At 36.1% G+C, this 18,775-nt stretch overlaps 1 protein-coding gene across 3 annotated transcripts in view; it reads left to right on the top strand.

Annotated features, from left to right (window-relative positions):
• The window catches only part of NPEPPS (aminopeptidase puromycin sensitive), a 110,846-nt gene that overhangs the window by 9,835 nt on the left and 82,236 nt on the right, over positions 1–18,775 (top strand). For 2 of the 3 annotated variants that reach the window (XM_020879549.2, XM_020879548.2), the window contains one exon: positions 3,737–3,821. In XM_020879549.2, the coding sequence (XP_020735208.2) occupies positions 3,737–3,821 (85 nt within the window). Of the gene's footprint in view, positions 1–3,736; positions 3,822–6,276; positions 6,410–18,775 lie in introns of those variants that run through there. The other variant, XM_020879551.2, reaches the window with a different exon arrangement.

Here is an 18,775-nt window from a genome sequence, read left to right as displayed (position 1 = left end):
CAATTCGTGTTTACTAATTATTTGCTCCTTATTGTCTTTAGAAATTATAGCACTGTTCCACAAAGGCAATGATTATTACAAAATTTTAATGATGAAATTGCTTGTTAGGCAAAGTGACTCAGGTTTCATACTGACTGGTTTTTGGAATTGTCACACTGGAGATTTCCTTTTAGGAAAATCTCAGGGTTTTAGCAATTGGGAAAAAACCCCGTTGAGTCTTCGTAGTACACGTAAGATGTGTTCCTCAGTGACTGTGGTAATAAAGACTCATTCAGGAAAAAAATTGTCTCAGATTGCTCCCTTTCTAGCTCTTAGGAAACTTCCATTGCAAAATTGTTACCGATGGTCAAGTTATCTCTTCAGTAGAAACGTTACTTAGTGTGGTTTGGTTTAGTTGAGATAGTCTGTATGGGACTCCAAGAAGACTTAACTAGCCCTAGTTTGAATTAAAGAAAGAATACGCTAATAACCCATTTAGTCATAGCACCAGATGGAAAGGTTGAAAGTAAGTTTGCTATCAATACAATTTATATGCCCACCTTTAGCATTCTGCTTCTATTTTAAGCTTGGAAAGTGGAGATCTTAATGCTGAAATTCTTTTGATTTATTACTGGTATTTTTTTTTAAATTGAAGTATAGTTGACTTATATTATTACCTGTATTTTTGATAGTGGAACATATGAGCAGTATTCAGTAACATGACCATGTTAACCGGTGAGAAATCACTGATTCATCAGGTTAGAACTCTTTTTTTTTTTTTTTTTTTAGGTTAGAACTCTTGTTGGTTAAAAAAAAAAGAGAACTCTTGTTGGTAAAGCATCAGAAAGATCAGTGTGATAGTTTGAGTGCATGCTTAAGTCCACCTGGATGTTTTAAATTACATTCCTTGGATGGTACATAAGAGTATGTTGATATCCAATATAATATATAATATGTGCTTTATAATACAGCACATAATTCTTAAGTTTGCTATCATTTTGATTAGGTGCTTTCTAAACCATTAGGTGAATGCTATTAGATGATATTCAGATTAATATCTTTATGACTAGAGCACATTTAGTCTTGTTCTCTGTGCATGTGTCTTAATGATAACATCTATTAAATGATTACTGTGTGTGAGGCACTAAGTGGTAAAAGAAACACTTTCTATGGATTATCCTGTTGTTTAAAGTGCATTTCTAATATGAGACAGAATATACTGTCTGATTGAAATTTGAGTATTTCCTTCCAGAAATGGCAGTGCACTGGGAAAAAAAATTAGTTGTTGGTCAACAAGCAGCTTAATTCGCTAGTATAAACTGATGGTGGTGGTGGTGGTTCAGTTGCTCAGTCGTGTCTGCCTCTTTGCGACCCCACGAACTGCTGCACACCAGGCTTCCCTGTCCTTTCTATAAACTGGTGGGTTTTCCCTAAACCCAGGAGGAATTGGATTGTACTTGTAACTGGATGTTGTGTCCTGTGCCTTTCCAAAGTACAAACACTCTTCCTCAAAATGGTACGATAGTAGTGAAATAAATGTCATTTGGCATATGTAGTGTAGTATGGAAATGGCAACCCACTCCAATACTCTTGCCTGGAAAATCCCTTGGACAGAGAGACCTGGTAGGCTACAGTCCATGGGGTCGCAAAGAGTCGGACACGACTGAGCAACTTCACAGAGTGTAGTACAGGTATCTTGACATGGTAGATTAACTGCTTGGCTACCATTAAATTCATTGTAGAGGTTGATGGATGAAAATAAAAGTTGCCTAGGTAAAGATTAAGACATGTAGCCACTGTTGTTATTCTGTATGCCAGCTTCAAACCCTGGAAAGTTTTTTTATTCATTTTACCCTTTGGAGCATATGCTAGTAAATGCTTTATTCCTATGTTTCTGAAAATTTTTTTAAAAGTCAGTTTGTGAATAGGCAAAGTTGTTTTTTTCTTTTTGTTTAAATGTAGTGCTATAAACAGTCAGTTGGGACTAAAAGGTTTAGTGTTGTTTAGATGTGTTCTGGAAAAATAAACAGTGTGAAGAAAGGAATATTACCACTTACAAAATTAAAAAACTGTTCACTAAATGGTATTTTTGTTTAGAAACAGGAAGATTTATGAGAAGATTTTATTTTTATAAGCCACAATAGTTTCTCTTTACGTGTTAGAGATTTTGACCATCTGTTATAAGTTTAATAACATACTGTCTATAATTTAGGCAGGTAATTTTAATTTAATATTACTCATATGTATGTATTGGTTGCTAATAAAATAATTACTCTTAGGTAGGTTTTTAATACAGATTTTATATTACTTTGTTTCTTTACCTAGTGTTATGGTCTATTCAGTGACCTCAAGGCACTGTTGACTACAGTTGGTTTTGTTTGATCTACACAGTGTTTTTGAAAAATCTGAATTAATTGTCATTAATTAAAAATTGGGAGATTGCACATGAAATCTGTATTTGTGGCTTTTTTAAATGGAAAGATCTGAAAAAAAATGAAATTGAAAGATCTGGCAACATTGTTTGGGTCCCCCCCCCATATATAGCAATAATTGGTTGGCTTCAGGAAATGTATATTTCCTCCTTCTTTTGCACATAGCTTTCCTTTATGCATAGCCTTCACCTGGCCTACTGTTCTCACCTGTTTCATTGGCCTCTGTGGGCATTTGTTTGTGATTTAGGACATCTGTATTTTTGTTATTTTAGATTTAGAGTGTTCAGATGTCTGAAAATGAATTTGAGGTTTTGTTTAATGCAACAATTATATAAAAACAAGGTTACAACCAAATTGGAAAATGAGCAGGGGTTATGAATAAGAGGAAAAACTTAAGGGCCAAAAAAGAAAGAAAATGAGAGAGGGAGGAAGGGAGGTGGGGGGGTGATTGTAGAAGTTGGGGGGAGAGAGAGAGAAGAAACAAAAGAGGTAACTAATGTTACTAGTGATCAGAAAAATTCTCATTTAAACAACAATGGAATACAGTGCAAAGGTTATACATACTTTGATATCATTTGTATAAGGTTAAAAACATTGTTTGCTGTTCTTTATATAGGTAACAAAAGTACTAAGCATATATGAGAAAGATATACATTAGCTTAGCATAGTGGCTATCTCTAAGGAATGAGGAAGAGAGGAAGGGCATTCTTTATACCTGTATTTTACTTTTTTGGATCTGAGTCAAATAAGACAAAGCCATAAAAGTTTATTTAATCTTGGTGGTGAGTCATTAGTGTCTGTTACATTCAAGATGTTTCTTTGGGAAAAGAAAAAATTTAAAGAGTGTTTTATGAAGTTTTGACATAGTTTACGATACCAGATTTCTTCTTCTATTCTTACAAAAAGAGCGTACACTCATGATGGGTATGATGTGCAGGTTGAGATACATAATTATTTGCATCATATAAGAAAGGCTTTCTAATTAAAATTTTTTTGAAATTAAAAAATTTAAGTTGTTTTAAATCAAGTTTTAAGTGGGGGTGAAAGGCTTTTATTTAGCTCATTTGTCAGATACTTGAATTCTGTGAAATACCTAAGTATTTATTATTGCTTTGAATATTACCACAAAAATGTGAATTGCTTTGGATATTTAGAACTAGTCATTTATTTCTACCATTGTTGCATAAATACTTAGCTTAGGTTTTAGTCATGTCTGGATTTTTTTAAAAATTGCCTATGACATATATTAGGCCAAGATGAAGATGTACATATTAATAATCTAGGCTGTTTCTGACACTGCTTTTTTTTTTTTTTAACCATCTTAGGTGAGGCAGGCAACCAATCAGATTGTGATGAATTGTGCTGATATTGACATTATTACAGCTTCATATGTACCAGAAGGAGATGAAGGTAAGCGCTGTTTTCCCTTTTAGTTTGCTGTCTCCATGTTTGTGTATAATATGTACTTTTGTGTGTGCTTTGGTGTGTGTGTGTTTTTAATACATACACTTCAGATTAAGGTATCAATGTTTGTTACATTCAGAATAGGAAAATTCTTTAGATGGTTATAGGAGATATTTGAATAATATGAAATAAAGAAAATGTCACAATTTTACTTCTACTTCAAACATTAAGTTATTTTGTGACCCTAGGCAGATCACATGTTCATGAGTGTAAAATAAATATTATGCCATTCACATAGATCTGAAGAGTTATTTTGAAAAATTAAATACTTTGAATGTGAAAAGTTTCTCAAGCAGACTAGTTTATACATGAGTTTCTTAAAGTTTTTTTTTTTAATTCTCTTAAACAATAGATTAAAATTGAGATAGTGTTACTCATAATTGGGAGAAAATATTTGCTTTATGAGATCTAATGTGAAGGTTAGAAACTAAATGATGGAGTTAGTCATAGAGGAAGAAAATGTTGAAAAGAAACATAGCATAGAATGTGTGGGAACTCAACATCTTTAACAAAGAAATATTTTAGATCTTGTAATTACAATAAGAATTAAATTGAATAATCCATTTTTGCCTGAATTCTTATTCCCACATAAACTGCTTTTGAAAAAGTTACCAAGTTTGGCAGGAACTCACAAGTATATCAATTTTAGATCTGAATTGCTTTTTACTTGACATTCCCTGTTAAAATGGCTTATTGGTTAGTCTTTGCTATTCAGACTTTTCCTCTTAGAAAATCTTCTCTTTTGATACACATTGTTAGAAATTTGACCTTTTGATTTACATTCTGTATTGCTATTTCCCTTCTTCACAGTATACTGAAAATACACATGCAAGTAACATTTTAAGGCCTAGCTATATGTGTCTCCTCAATTTTTCTTAAATTGTGTTGTCCATAGAAAGATAAGATATGTAGCAGTTGAGTGTATTATTGCCAAGAAGTACTTAAGTTCAGTTGATTGTAAATGAGGTCAACTGCTGCCATTTTAAGTTAGAGGACCAGATCCTTCAAATGGACTTTGAGTGCCAACTTAAAAAAAAATCTTTGGTAAATGAAAGAGATTATTTAATTTCTTTAACTGAGGAAAAATGGAAGCACCTTAGGTAAGCATATCAAGGCAAGCTTTCTTTGTTGTAGGTAGAGAGCATTTAAATGCAATATAGGGTTTCAAAATGTTGTTAAGTTTGGCTAGGTAGAACTAGCTACATAAATGTGTATCCTCCAGTTGGCATAGTTTCAGCTCAGGTTTGTTTTTATCCTCCTCTACTAAAGTGGCAGGAAGGAATTCAGAGAATTTAAATGTTTGAATATGTGTAACTGAATGTGCCAAGTGCATAAAGATCTGAATCTTAAGGAAGCAGTGTTAGTATTCTTAATGAAAATTCATAGGCAATAGGATTTGGAGAGAGATTCATATAAAACATTAAATGTTTTTAGATACATAAAATATTTTCTTCAGAACTAGCTAAGGTTCATTTCTCAACTCACCCTATAGCAGTAGGAAAAATCTGGAGTTATGTGTAAACCCACTTGATTTTAGAGTGTAACAGAATAGGAAGTTACATTAATTTGCTATTTTAAGAAGACAGAAACATGTAAAGTAATTAGCCTCCAACTAATAAAAATAAATGGAAAAAAAATGTTAAAAAAAAGGAATAAATGTAAAAAGGTTTAAAAAAATTAAAGAGAAAAAAAAAGGGAAACGCCACAGAACTGCAAAAGCCCAACGTAGAGGCAGAGGTTTATAACAATAAAAAATGTGACTGAGGGGGGAAATAAAAATCATAAAAGCTTAATTAGATTTCATAGTGCCAATAAAATTGAAAAAAAAAAAAAGAAGACAGAAACAGATAGATTTGGCCTTCCAGATATATACATAGCTTAATTTTGCCCTTAGATATGGAAGCATTTCTTGATTTTTATCTTATTGGGAGAGTATAGCACTGTTTCTTTAGAAACTAGTAGTTGTGAACTTGACTGTCAGCTTCTTCCAGGGCTGTAAGCTGGTGGCAGGGTAATAAATGAGTCAATAGGAGAGACAGGATTTTTTAACCCGGCTGATTTCATTCAGTACCTATTAATATTTATGATTGCCTTCTGGAAGACTTCTTTATGGATCTGTAGCCAAAATCTTGGTGCTTTAAGGTAAAGTCAGAAAATTATTTGAAGGCATGAAATTGTTGCTTCTGTGTGTAAATTTTTAATTGATGAAAAAGGCCATCTTGTGATATGTGCAGTAATCCAGATAGATCTATTGGCATTTCTTTTTACACTAAGGCACTGCCTTTTAAACAGAAATAATTTATTTTAAAACCTATTTGAAATCTTACTTTGTAATTTTTAAAATGAGAAATCAGTAAGAAAAACGGCTGAAAACTGTTTTTTTACTGTTCTGCACTTCAAGGGTTGGTGAAATCATTAGCACTTAAGCCAGTGCAAGGAATGCACCTCCCTACACAGTGCAGGGATTAGTATTGTCATCAGCTTCTGCAAGAGAAATACGAAACTTTTGAGTGCCTGAACTCAGGTCCTGACAGGTAAATAGTCTTTTAATTTATCATTAATAGTTGATGGCTTGGGCATAACCACATAGAGAATGATCACTTGAAAGTTTTGTACCAACTTTTCCCTTAGTATACTCTGTCAGGTATGTGTTTGTAGAATTAGTTATGTAAGAAAAAGCTTTTTTGTTGGTTACATAATATATCATGCGAAGTTCTGTTATATAGTTTCAGATCCACCAGCATCACTTTGGTTTAGCCATATAAAGCATGTAAATTTTAACACATTTATTCTTGAAGTAGGATTGTGTATTTCAGAATGATGCATATGTGCATGTGTATTTCATGAAAGGATAAAACAAACAGAAATATTGCCAAATATTAATTTGGAGTAAAACTATTCAAAAACAAGAAGGTTCCTCACACTTGATCATAAGCTTTTATCCAACTATTAGTAATCTTTATTATTCCATACAATTATGTGTGGATTAGTAAAAACATTAATACACCACTTTCTCTTTGTGATAGAGTTGTTTATGGCCTTGTTCTGAAAATACATATGTGACTAATTAAGTGCCAGCTCTCAAACTGGGAAGAGTGAAAGAAGGGAATATATCCCTTTCCAGTACAAATGTACTAAAATATGATACAATTCATATGAAAAATTTTAAAGAAATCTGTATAACTTTCATTATACTAATAACAGTATAGGGTAGGGTCTAAAACCAGTTCATTCAACAAACTTGAATGAATTGGGCTAAATGTAGGAAAATAAGAAATTGGCTGAACCGAAGAGTCTGTATCTCACATAAATATATTAACATTTTAAGCAACTTTTCTGGCCAAACAGAACATTTCTGTGGGCCAGAATGCTGTTGATTTTGCAACCTCTGAAGAGGGATTTCAGGGAACTGTGGTGTGTTATGCATATTCTTTATCACTTGGACATGAAGATAAGACTTGAGCATAGATGTATCATTAAAAAGAGGAAAATCCCTTGTGAGATTCTTCTTGGTTCTTAATTGAAACTGATATAAATTATGTATAATATGCCAGTACAATTAAATATGTTAAGCAAATAGTTTTAGTTTGTGATATGAGTTCCAGTGGTATGTCCTTTTAAAAAATTCAAAATATAGCATAACATCTTCTTTTAGGTAGCTTTTAATGCCACTAAAATGGCATTATTTTTGAGAACTTGTTTTTATTTTGTCTTTTGTTTATTTGGGGACTTCCCTTATAGCTCAGTTGGGAAAGAATCTGCCTGCAATGCAGGAGACCTGGGTTCAGTTCCTGGGTTGGGAAGATCCCCTGGAGAAGGAAATGGAAACCTACTCCAGTATTCTTGCCTGGAGAATCCCATGGGCAGAGGAGACTGACTTAGCGACTAAACCACCATCACTTGTTTATTTACTATAGTTTTTTCTGGACTGCACCACTCTACTTATGAGATCTTATTTTCCGAACCAGGATTGAACCTGGGCTCGTGGCAGTGAAAGTGCCAAACCCTAGCCACTGTATAGCCAGGGAGCTCCCAAATTTTTGAAATTTTGAATATAAAGTCTATTATGTGCTGTTACTCTTCGGAAGAATAGATAAATTAATGCATATAAGCTTGCCGTAGTGTCCAGGCTACAATAAGGAACCAAATATTTTCTCAGTTCTCTGGTAACTATCAGGGCAGCTTGTTTTCAGAATTAAATGTTGATTTTATTTTTTAAATTAAAAAGCTTTAGTTTTTAGAGTTTTAAATTTAGTGCAAAATTGATGAGGAAGTACAGAGATTTCTCTTGTACCCACACGTACAGCTTCTCCCACTATTAACATCCCAAACCAGAGTGGTACATTTGTTACAGTAAATGAGCCTACATTGATGTCATTCTCACCTAAAGTCCATAGTTTAGAGTTCACTCTTGCTGTTACACATTCCATGGATTTTGACGAATATGTAGTGACATGTATCTGCCACTGCCATTATAGTATTGTACAGAATCTTTTCACTACTCTAAAAATCTTCCTGTGCTCTGCCTATTTACTCATCTTTCTCCCTGGCAACCACTGATGTTTTTGCCATAGTTTTGTCTTTGCCAGTTTGTCATTAATTGGAGTCATACAGTATGTTGCCTTTTCAGATTGGCTTTTTTCATGTAGTAATATGCATTTTCCCATGTCTTTTCATTGTTTGGTAGCTCCTTTCTTTTTATCTCTGAGTACTGTTCCCTTGTCTGTACCTAAAAGTTTATTTAGCCATTCATCTGCTGAAGGTCTTCTTGGTTGCTTCCAAGTTTTGACAGTTATGAATAAAGGTTCTGTAGAGGACATAAGTTTGAACTCCTTTCGCTAGATACCAGGGAGCATGATTGCTGGATCCTATGATAAGAGTGTGTTTAGTTTTGTCAGAAATTGCCAAAATGTCCTCCAAAGGACTCTTATCATTTTAGATTCCAACTAGCAGTGAATGAGTTCCTGTTGCTCCTCATACCTCCCAGCATTTGTTGTTGTGTTTTGGATTTTAGCTATTCTATAGGTGTGTGGTGGTGTGGTATTATTTTAATTTGCAGGACCATAATGATTTCTTACCATCAAAATAACTTCTTTGGTGGGTATGTTAGGTCTTTTGCACATTAATTGCATTCATGCGTGCTCAGTCTTGTCTGACTCTTTGCAACCCCATGGACTATAGCCTGCCAGGCTCCTCTGTCCATGGAATTTTCCAGGCAAGAACACTGGAGTGGGTTGCCATTTCCTTTTCCAGGCTGTCTTCCCAACTTGGGGATCAAATCCTGTGTCTCTTCCATCTCCTGCATTGGCAGGCGGATTCTTTACTACTGAGCCACCTGGAAAGCCTGGCACAATATTAGTTGGAAAAAGAACAATAGAACAATATGAGCTGAATTGTTCTTTTTCTTACTGTTGAGTTTTAAGGATTCTTTGTACATTTATTTGGCTGCGTAGGGACTTACTTGTGGTGCACAGGTTCTTTGTTGCAGCATGCAGGCTTCTCTAGTTGGTTTGTGGTGCACAGGCTCTAGAGTTTAGGCTCCGTAGCTGCAGTACACAGGCTTAGTTGCCCTGCAGCATGTGGGATCTTAGTTCCTGGACTCAGGATCAGACCCGTGTCCCCTGCATTGGAAGGGAGCTTCTTAACCCCTGGACCACCAGGAAAGTCCTTGAAGCTTTTAATTTTAGTGAAGCCCAGGCTATTTACTTCTTTCATGGATTGTGTCTTTGGTGGTGGTGTATGTGAACAGTCTTCACCATACCCAAGGTCAGTTGCATTTTCTTGTATGTTATCTTCCAAGAATTTTATAGCTTTGTATTTTACACTTTGATCGCTGTTCAGTCCCTCAGTCATATCCAACTCTTTGCGACCCCATGGACTGCAGCATGCCAGGCTTCTCTGTCCTTCACTGTCTCTTGGAGCTCGCTCAAACTCATGTCCATTGAGTCAGTGATGCCATCCAATCGTCTCGTCATCTGTCATCCCTTTCTCCTCCTGCCTTCAGTCTTTCCCAACATCAGGGTCTTTTCTAATGAGTCAGCTTTTCTCATCAGGTGGCCGAAGTATTGGAACTTCAGCTTCAGCATCAGTCCTTCTAATGAATATTCAGGACTGATTTCCTCTAGGATTACGCCACGGTTCAAAAGCATCGATTCTTCGGCCATCAGCCTCCTTGATGGTCCCACACTCACACCCACACATGACCACTGGAAAAACCATAGCTTTGACTAGACGGACCTTTGTCGGCAAAGTGGCGTCTCTGCTTTTTAATACACTGTCTAGGTTTGTCATAGCTTTTCTTCCAAGGAGCAAGCGTCTTTTAATTTCATGGCTGCAGTCACCATCTGCAGTGATTTTGAAGCCCAAGAAAATAAAGTCTGTCACTTTTTCCATTGTTGCCCCATCTATTTGCCATGAAGTGATGGGACCAGATGCCATAATCTTAGTTTTTTGAGTGTTGAGTTTTAAGCCAGCTTTTTCACTCTCCTCTTTCACCTGCAAGAAGCTCTTTAGTTCCTCTTTGCTTTCTGCCATAAGGATAGAGTCATCTGCATATCCAGGGTTATTGATATTTCTCCCAGCAATCTTGATTCCAGCTTGTGCTTCATCCAGCCCAGCATTTTGCTTGATGTACTCTGCATATAAGTTAAATAAGCAGGGTGACAATATACAGCCTTGACATACTTCTTTCTCAATTTGGAACTAGTCCATTGTTCCATGTCTGGTTCTAACTATTGATTCTTGACTTGCATACAGATTTCTCAGGAGGCAGGTAAGGTGGTATGGTATTCCCATCTCCTTAAGAGTTTTCTTAGGACTATAATCTATTTTGAGTTAATTTTTATATAATGGGTAAGGTCTGCCTGGGTTATTATTATTATTTTTGCATTTGGGTGTTCAGTTTCCAGCACCATATATTGAAAAGATACATCCATTGTATTACTTTTGCTCCTTTGTCAAGATCAGTTTACTGTATTTATGTGGGTCTGTTTCTAGCCTGTCTGTTCTCTTTCATTTATCTATTTTTCTCTTATTTCTCCAATGCCCCATCATCTTTATTATTGTTAAGTCTTTTTTAAAAAAATTTTTTATTTATTTATTTTTTAATTTTTTTTATTGTTAAGTCTTGAATGAAGTTGGGTAGTGTCAGTCCTCTGACTTTGTTCTTCTTCTGTATTGAGTTGGACATTCTGGATTGTTTTCTTCTCCATATAAACTCTAGAGTCAATTTTAAAATATCCACAAAATAACTTTCTAGGATTTTGATTGGAATTGGTATTGAGTCTGTAGTTCAGGTTGGGAAGAACAGATAGCTTGACAATATTGGGTCTTTTTATCCATCAACATGGAATATCTTTTTCTTCTTTTACTCCTCTGGTGTCTTTCATCAGAGTTTTGTAGTTTTCTTTGTATGAATCTTGTACGTAGTTTGTTAGATTTATACCTAAGTATTTCATTTTGTGGGATGATAATGTAAATGATACTTTTTCAGATACTACTTATTCATTGCTGGTATATGGGAAAGCAGTTGACTTTAGTGTGTTAACCTTGTATCCTGCATCTTTGCTTTAATTGTTTATTAGTTGCAAGAGTTTTTTGTTGATTCCTTTGAATTTTCTACATGACCATATCATTTGTGAACAAGGATAATTTCTACCTTTCCAGTATGTGTATACCTTTTCCTTTTCTTGTCTTATTGTATTAGCTAGAACTTCCAGTATGATTTTGAAAAGCAGAGTTGAGAGGAGCCATCCTTCCTCGTTCTTCATCTTAGCTGGAAGACTCTAGAGTTTCTCATTAAGTATGATGTTAGCTGTATGGTTTTTGTAGATATTCCTTATCAAGTTAAAGATGTTCATCTTCATTTCTAGTTTGTTGAGTGTTTTTATCATGAAAGGGTGTTGTATTTTGTCAGATTTTTTTGTGTATCTATTCATTTGGTTATGTGGCTTTTCTTCTTTAGCCTAACTGTGATGGAGTACATGAATTTATTTTTAAACATTGAAACAGCCTTGCATACTGGGTTAAATTTCACTTGGTAATGGTACATAATTATTTTTATAATTTTTTTTTCAAACTTTAAGCTTTTTATTTTGTATTGGAGTATAGCTGAATAACAATATTATGGTAGTTTCAGGTGAACAGTGAAAGGATGCAGCCATACATATACATATACATTGTTGGATTTTATTCACTAATATTTTGTTGAGAGTTTTTGCATCTGTGTTTATAAGAGATATTGGTCTATAATATTCTTGTAATGTCTTTGTCTGGTTTTGACGTTGAGGTAATGACTAGTCTCATAGAATGAGTTTGGAAATATTCCCTCTGCCTCTGTCTTCTGTAAGAGATTGTAGAAAATGGATCAAGCCCATATCCCTTGCACTGGCAAGTGGATTCTTAACCATTGACCACTACAGAAGTCCCATCTTTTTATGGTTTTAATTGAAACATTTTATATGATGCCACTTTCTCTCCTTTTTTAGCATATCGGTTATACTTAAAATTTTTTTTTTAGTGATTGCCTTAGAGTTTGCAGTACACATTTACTTGTAATCTAGTCCACTTTCAAATAAAAAGATAGTTTCACAGGTAGTGTGAGTACTTTATAATAATATATTCCTAATTCTTCCTTCCTATTCCTTGTATCATTGATATCATTCATTTCACTTACGCATACACTTCCACACAGAAGCCAACATAGTCAAATACAATGCTGCTATTAGTATTTTGAACAAACTATTATCTTTTAGATGAATTAGGAATAAGGGAAACATTTTTGTTTTACTCTCATTTATTCATTCTTTGATGCTCTTTCTTATGTAAATCTGAATTTCTGGTTTATGTAATTTTCCTTCTCTTTAAAGAACTTTTAACATTTCTTGGAAAGCATGTGTACTGGCAACAGATTCCCTGAATTTTTGTTTGAAAAACTCTATTTCTCTTCACTTAAAAAAAAATTTTACTTAAAAAAAAATTTTTTTTATAGCAGTTTAGATTCACAAAAAGATTGAAAGATATTCCTACAGTTTAAAGGACAATTTTGAAAGGTACAGGATTTTAGGTTAGTAATTTTTTTCTCTCAACACTTTAAAGATTTCATTGCTAGTATAATTTCTGAGAAGTTGAATGTAGTTCTTATTTTTGGTCCTCTATACTTAAGGTGTTTTTTCCCTCCAGCATCTTTCAAGATTTTTTTTTTTTTTCTCTAGCTTTGATTTTCTAAATTTTGACTCTGATATGGCTAAGTGTAGTTGTTTCCCCCCCCCGCCTTCTTTCCACCCCCCCGCCACCTCCCCATTATCCTCTTGGTCTTATCTTAGTTTTCTGGATCTGTGGTTTGGTTTCTGACATTAATTTAGAGAAATTCTTACTCTTTATTGCTGTAAATACTGTTTCTTTCTTTTATAAAAAATACTTATTTATTTGGCTGCATCAGGTCTTAGTTGTAGCATGCAGGATCTTTCCTTACAGCGTGAGGGCTCTTTGTTTGTGGTGTGCGAGCTTAGTTGCCCCTTTTCTGACCAGGGCTCAAACCCATGTCTCCTGCATCGGAAAGTAGATTCTTAACCATTTGACCACCAGGGAAGCCCCTGCTTCTGTTTCCTTTTCTTGTCCTTCTGGTATTCCTTTTGTATGTACTTAATGCCTTTTGTACTTTTCTCACAGTTCTTGGATATTTTGTTCTGTTTTGTTTTTTCTTTTTTCTTTTGTCTTTACTTCTCAGTTTTGGAAGTTTCTAGTGTCATATCCTCAAGCTCAGAGATTCCTTTCTCAGCTGTATCTAATTGTGAGCCCACCAAACATTATTTCTGTTAGTGTTTTTGATCTCTGGCATCTCTTTTTATTTCTTTAGAACTTCCATCTCCCTGCTTGTGTTATCCATCATTAGTGTTATTGTTGTTATTGTTCAGTTGCTAAGTTGTGTTCGACTCTCTGCAATCCCCTGGACTGCAGCATAACAGGCTTCCCCGTCTTGTACTGTCTCCCAGAGTTTGTTCAAATTCATGTTCATTGAGTCGGTGATGTCTTCCAACCATCTCATCCTTTGTCACCCTCTTCTCCTCCTGCCTTTAATCTTTCCCAGCATCAGGGTCTTTTTTAGTGAGTTGGCTTTTTGCATCAGGTAGTCAAAGTGTTGGAGCTTCAGTTTTTAGAAAAATTACTGATCTGATAATTCTAACACTTGTGCCATATCCTCCCATATCTGATTCTGGATTTGATTCTTGTTCACTCTCTTTAAATAGTGTTTTCTGCCTTTTTGTATCCCTTGCAATTTTTTGTTGAAAGGTAGACATGATGTCCTGGGTAAAAGGAACTGTGATAAATAGACCTTTAATAATGCAGTGGTGAGGTAAGAGCAGAGAGGAAGCATTCTTTAGTCCTATGATTAAATCTTACTCTTTTGGTGAGCTAGTACTCCTGGGCAGAGCTTCACTGGTGCTTCTTAAGTTTTCTTACCCCCTTAGGTGGGACAGGATGACTGGAAGGACTGGAGTTGGGCATTTCCCTTAGGTTAGGCTCTGATAAAACCCTAGCAGGTTAAGTTCTGGTAAAAACAGTTTCTCCTGAGAGCAGGTTTTGTTAAGAACCAGAATATGCCAGCATATTTCAGAATGGTTTCTTTTCCCCTCCCCTTGCCAGTAGCTTGAGGGGATTTTCCCCTGATACTCACTTTTAGGACCTTGTATTGCTTCTAGAGGTAAGACTCACAAAAGCGTGAAGGAAGACGAGGTCTTCCTGGAATTTTAAACTCTCAAACTTGTTCACACTGAGCCTCCAGCACTTCATCAGTTACAGTTCAGGTTTTCCTACCCCAGCATTGGTTGCCAGAGGTGATTTCTTTCTTGGGTTTCTGCACTTATCAGTTAAGTTGTGATTTTCTGTATTTGCCTGTCTTCAATTTTTCAGCAGTGTTTTACCCTTTGTCCTCACTTCTCTGGTGGATCTGAGAATTGTTGATCTTCAGTTTCTCTACCTTTTTGCTTGTGCTCTTAGGTTGGGATGTCAACTTCTAAGATCTTTACATGCATAACCAGATATCAGAAATCCTCTTGGTGATTTTATTTCCAACATAAAAGGTTGTTATTTTTAAAATGTAAAAGCAATCTGTGCCTTTTGTGGACGTATGCTTTCATTGCTCTTGGGTAAACACCTGTAAATACAATGGCTGCATCATATGGTAAATGGAGAATTTTTAAAGAAACTGCCAGTTTTCTAAAATCTCTGTACCATTTTATATTCCATCAATATATATTCCATCAATATGTGTGAGAGTTTCAGTTGCTCCATATCCTTACTAACATTTGTTATATTCCATCTTTTCAATTTTAGCTATTCCAATGCTTGTGTAGCGGTGTCTTATTGTGGTTTTAATTTATATTTCCCTAATGGCTATTGATGTAAAGTCCTTATTTGCCATTTGTATTATCTTTCCTTGATGAAGTGTCTGTTCATACCTTTGCCAACTGGAGAAAGTTGTTTATCTTCTAAGTGAATTTTAAGAGTTTTCATATATTCCAGGTTTAAGTCTTTGGTGGATATATGTTTTGCATACTCTCCCAGTCTGTGGCTTGTCTTTTTAAAAAAATATTTATTTGTTTATTTATGGCTGCACTAGGTCTTTGTTGCTATGTGCAGCTTTATCTGGTTGCAAAGATCAGGGACTACTCTCTAGTTGGGGTGAGAATTCCATGGACAGAGAAGTCTGGTGGGCTACAGTTTGTGGGAGTCACAAAGAGTCAGACATGTAGCTTTATTATCAGGAAATGTGAGACCTCCAAATTTGTTCTTTTTTCAAGATTATTTTGGCTCTCTAGGTTCATCAAGATTCTGTATGAATTTTTAGGTGGGTTTTTAAGTTTCTGTAAAAAATGTTGTTGGGCTTTTGAGAGGGATTGCACTAATCTATATTTTAGGAATCAGTGAACTAAAATGAATGGAAATGGATTATTTTAATTCAGATGACCATTGTGTCTACTACTGTGGGCAAGAATGCCTTAGAAGAAATGGAGTAGCCCTCATAGTCAACAAGAGAGTCCGAAAGGCAGTACTTGGGTGCAGTCTCAACAATGACAGTATGATCTCAGTTTGTTTCCAAGGCAAATCATTCAATATCACAGTAATCCAAGTCTATGTCCCAACCACTAATGCCAAAAAGCTGAACTTGAACAGTTCTATGAAGACCTACAGAACCTTCTAGAGTGAACACCAAAAAAGATGTCCTTTTCATCATAGGGGACTAGAATGTAAAAATAGGAAGTCAAGACCTACCTGGAGTAACAGGCAAATTTGGCCTTGGAGTACAAAGTCTGGAGAGGGGAAAAGCAGGCTTACTTATTACTATATAGCAAAATTCAGATTTAACTTGAAGAAAGTAGGGAAAACCACTATGCTATTAAGGTATGACTTAAGTCCCTTATATCTATTACTGTGGGCAGGAATCCCTTAGAAGAAATGGAGTAGCCCTCATAGTCAACAAGAGAGTCCGAAATGCAGTACTTGGGTGCAATCTCAACAATGACAGCATGATCTCGGTTTGTTTCCAAGGCAAACCATTCAGTATCACGGTAATTCAAGCCTATGCCCCAACCAGTAATGCTGAAGAAGCTGAAGTTGAACAGTTCTATGAAGACCTACAAGACCTTTTAGAACTAACACCCAAAAAAGATGTCCTTTTCATTATAGGGGACTGGAATGCAAAAGTAGGAAGTCAAGAAACACCTGGAGTAACAGGCAGATTTGGCCTTGGAGTATGGAATGAAGCAGGGCAAAGGCTAATAGAGTTTTGCCAAGAGAACACACTGGTCATAGCAAACACCCTCTTCCAACAACACAAGAGAAGACTCTACACATGGACATCACCAGATGGTCAACACCGAAATCAGATTGATTATATTCTTTGCAGCCAAAGATGGAAAAGCTCTATACAGTCAGCAAAAACAAGACCGGGAGCTGACTGTGGCTCAGATCATGAACTCCTTATTGCCAAATTCAGACTTAAACTGAAGAAAGTAGGGAAAACCACTAGACCATTCAGGTATGACCTAAATAAAATCCCTTATGACTATACAGTGGAAGTGAGAAATAGATTTAAGGGACTAGATCTGATAGACAGAGAGCCTGATGAACTATGGACGGAGGTTCATGACATTGTACACGAGACAGGGATCAAGAGCATCCCCATGGAAAAGAAATGCAAAAAGGCAAAATGGTTGTCTGAGGAGGCCTTACAAGTAGCTGTGAAATGAAGAGAAGCGAAAAGCAAAGGAGAAAAGTAAAGATATTCCCATTTGAATGCAGAGTTCCAAAGAGTAGCCAGGAGAGATAAGAAAGCCTTCCTCAGCGATCAATGCAAAGAAATAGAGGAAAACAACAGAATGGGAAAGACCAGAGATCTCTTCAAAAAATTAGAGATGCCAAGGGAACATTTCATGCAAAAATGGGCTCAATAAAGGACAGAAATGGTATGGACCTAACAGAAGCAGAAGATATTAAGAAGAGGTGGCAAGAATTCACAGAACTGTACAAAAAAGATCTTCACGACCCAGATAATCACAATGGTGTGATCACTCACCTAGAGCCAGACATCCTGGAATGTGAAGTCAAGTGGGCCTTAGAAAGCATCACTACGAACAAAGCTAGTGGATGTGATGGAATTCCAGTTGAGCTATTTCAAATCCTGAAAGATGATGCTGTGAAAGTGCTGAACTCAGTATGCCAGCAAATTTGGAAAATTCAGCAGTGGCCACAGGACTGGAAAAGGTCCGTTTTCATTCCAATCCCTAAGAAAGGCAATCCCAAAGAATTGCTCAAACTACTGCACAATTGCATTCATCTCACACGCTAGTAAGGTAATACTCAAAATTCTCCAAGCCAGGCTTCATTAATATGTGAACCGAGAACTTCCAGATGTTCAAGCTGGCTTTAGAAAAGGCAGAGGAACCAGAGATCAAATTGCCAATATCTGCTGGATCATTGAAAAAGCAAGAGAGTTCCAGAAAAACATCTATTTCTGCTTTATTGACTACGCCAAAGCCTTCAACTGTGTGGATCACAAACTGTGGAAAATTCTGAAGGAGATGGGAATGCCAGACCACCTGACCCACCTCTTGAGAAACCTGTATGCAGGTCAGGAAGCAACAGTTAGAACTGGACATGGAACAACAGACTGGTTCCAAATAGGAAAAGGAGTACGTCAAGGCTGTATATTGTCACCCTGCTTATTTAACTTATATGCAGAGTACATCATGAGAAACGCTGGGCTGGAAGAAGCACAAGCTGGAATCAAGGTTGCCGGGAGAAATATCAATAATCTCAGATATGCAGATGACACCACCCTTATGGCATAAAGTGAAGAGAAACTAAAAAACCTCTTGATGAAAGTGAAAGAGGAGAGTGAAAAAGTTGGCTTAAAGCTCAACATTCAGAAAACTAAGATCATGGCATCTGGTCCTATCACCTCATGGGAAATAGATGGGGAGACAGTGGAAACAGTGTCAGACTTTTATTTTTTTGGGCTCCAAAATCACTGCAGATGGTGATTGCAGCCATGAAATTAAAAGACGCTTACTCCTTGGAAGGAAAGTTATGACTAACCTAGATAGCATATTAAAAAGCAGAGACATTACTTTGCCAGCAAAGGTCCGTCTGGTCAAGGCTATGGTTTTTCCAGTGGTCATGTATGGATGTGAGAGTTGGACTGTGAAGAAAGCTGAGCGCCGAAGAATTGATGCTTTTGAACTGTGGTGCTGGAGAAGACTCTTGAGAGTCCCTTGGACTGCAAGGGGATCCAACCAGTCCATCCTAAAGGAGATCAGTCCTGGGTGTTCATTGGAAGGACTGATGCTGAAGCTGAAACTCCAATACTTTGGCCACCTCATGCGAAGAGTTGACTCGTT

The sequence above is a fragment of the Odocoileus virginianus genome, chromosome 17 (assembly GCF_023699985.2).
Source record: "Odocoileus virginianus isolate 20LAN1187 ecotype Illinois chromosome 17, Ovbor_1.2, whole genome shotgun sequence".
Lineage (NCBI taxonomy): Eukaryota > Metazoa > Chordata > Mammalia > Artiodactyla > Cervidae > Odocoileus > Odocoileus virginianus.
The sequence above is the reverse complement of the archived record's forward strand: the minus strand, read 5'-3'. Positions and strand labels throughout refer to the sequence as shown.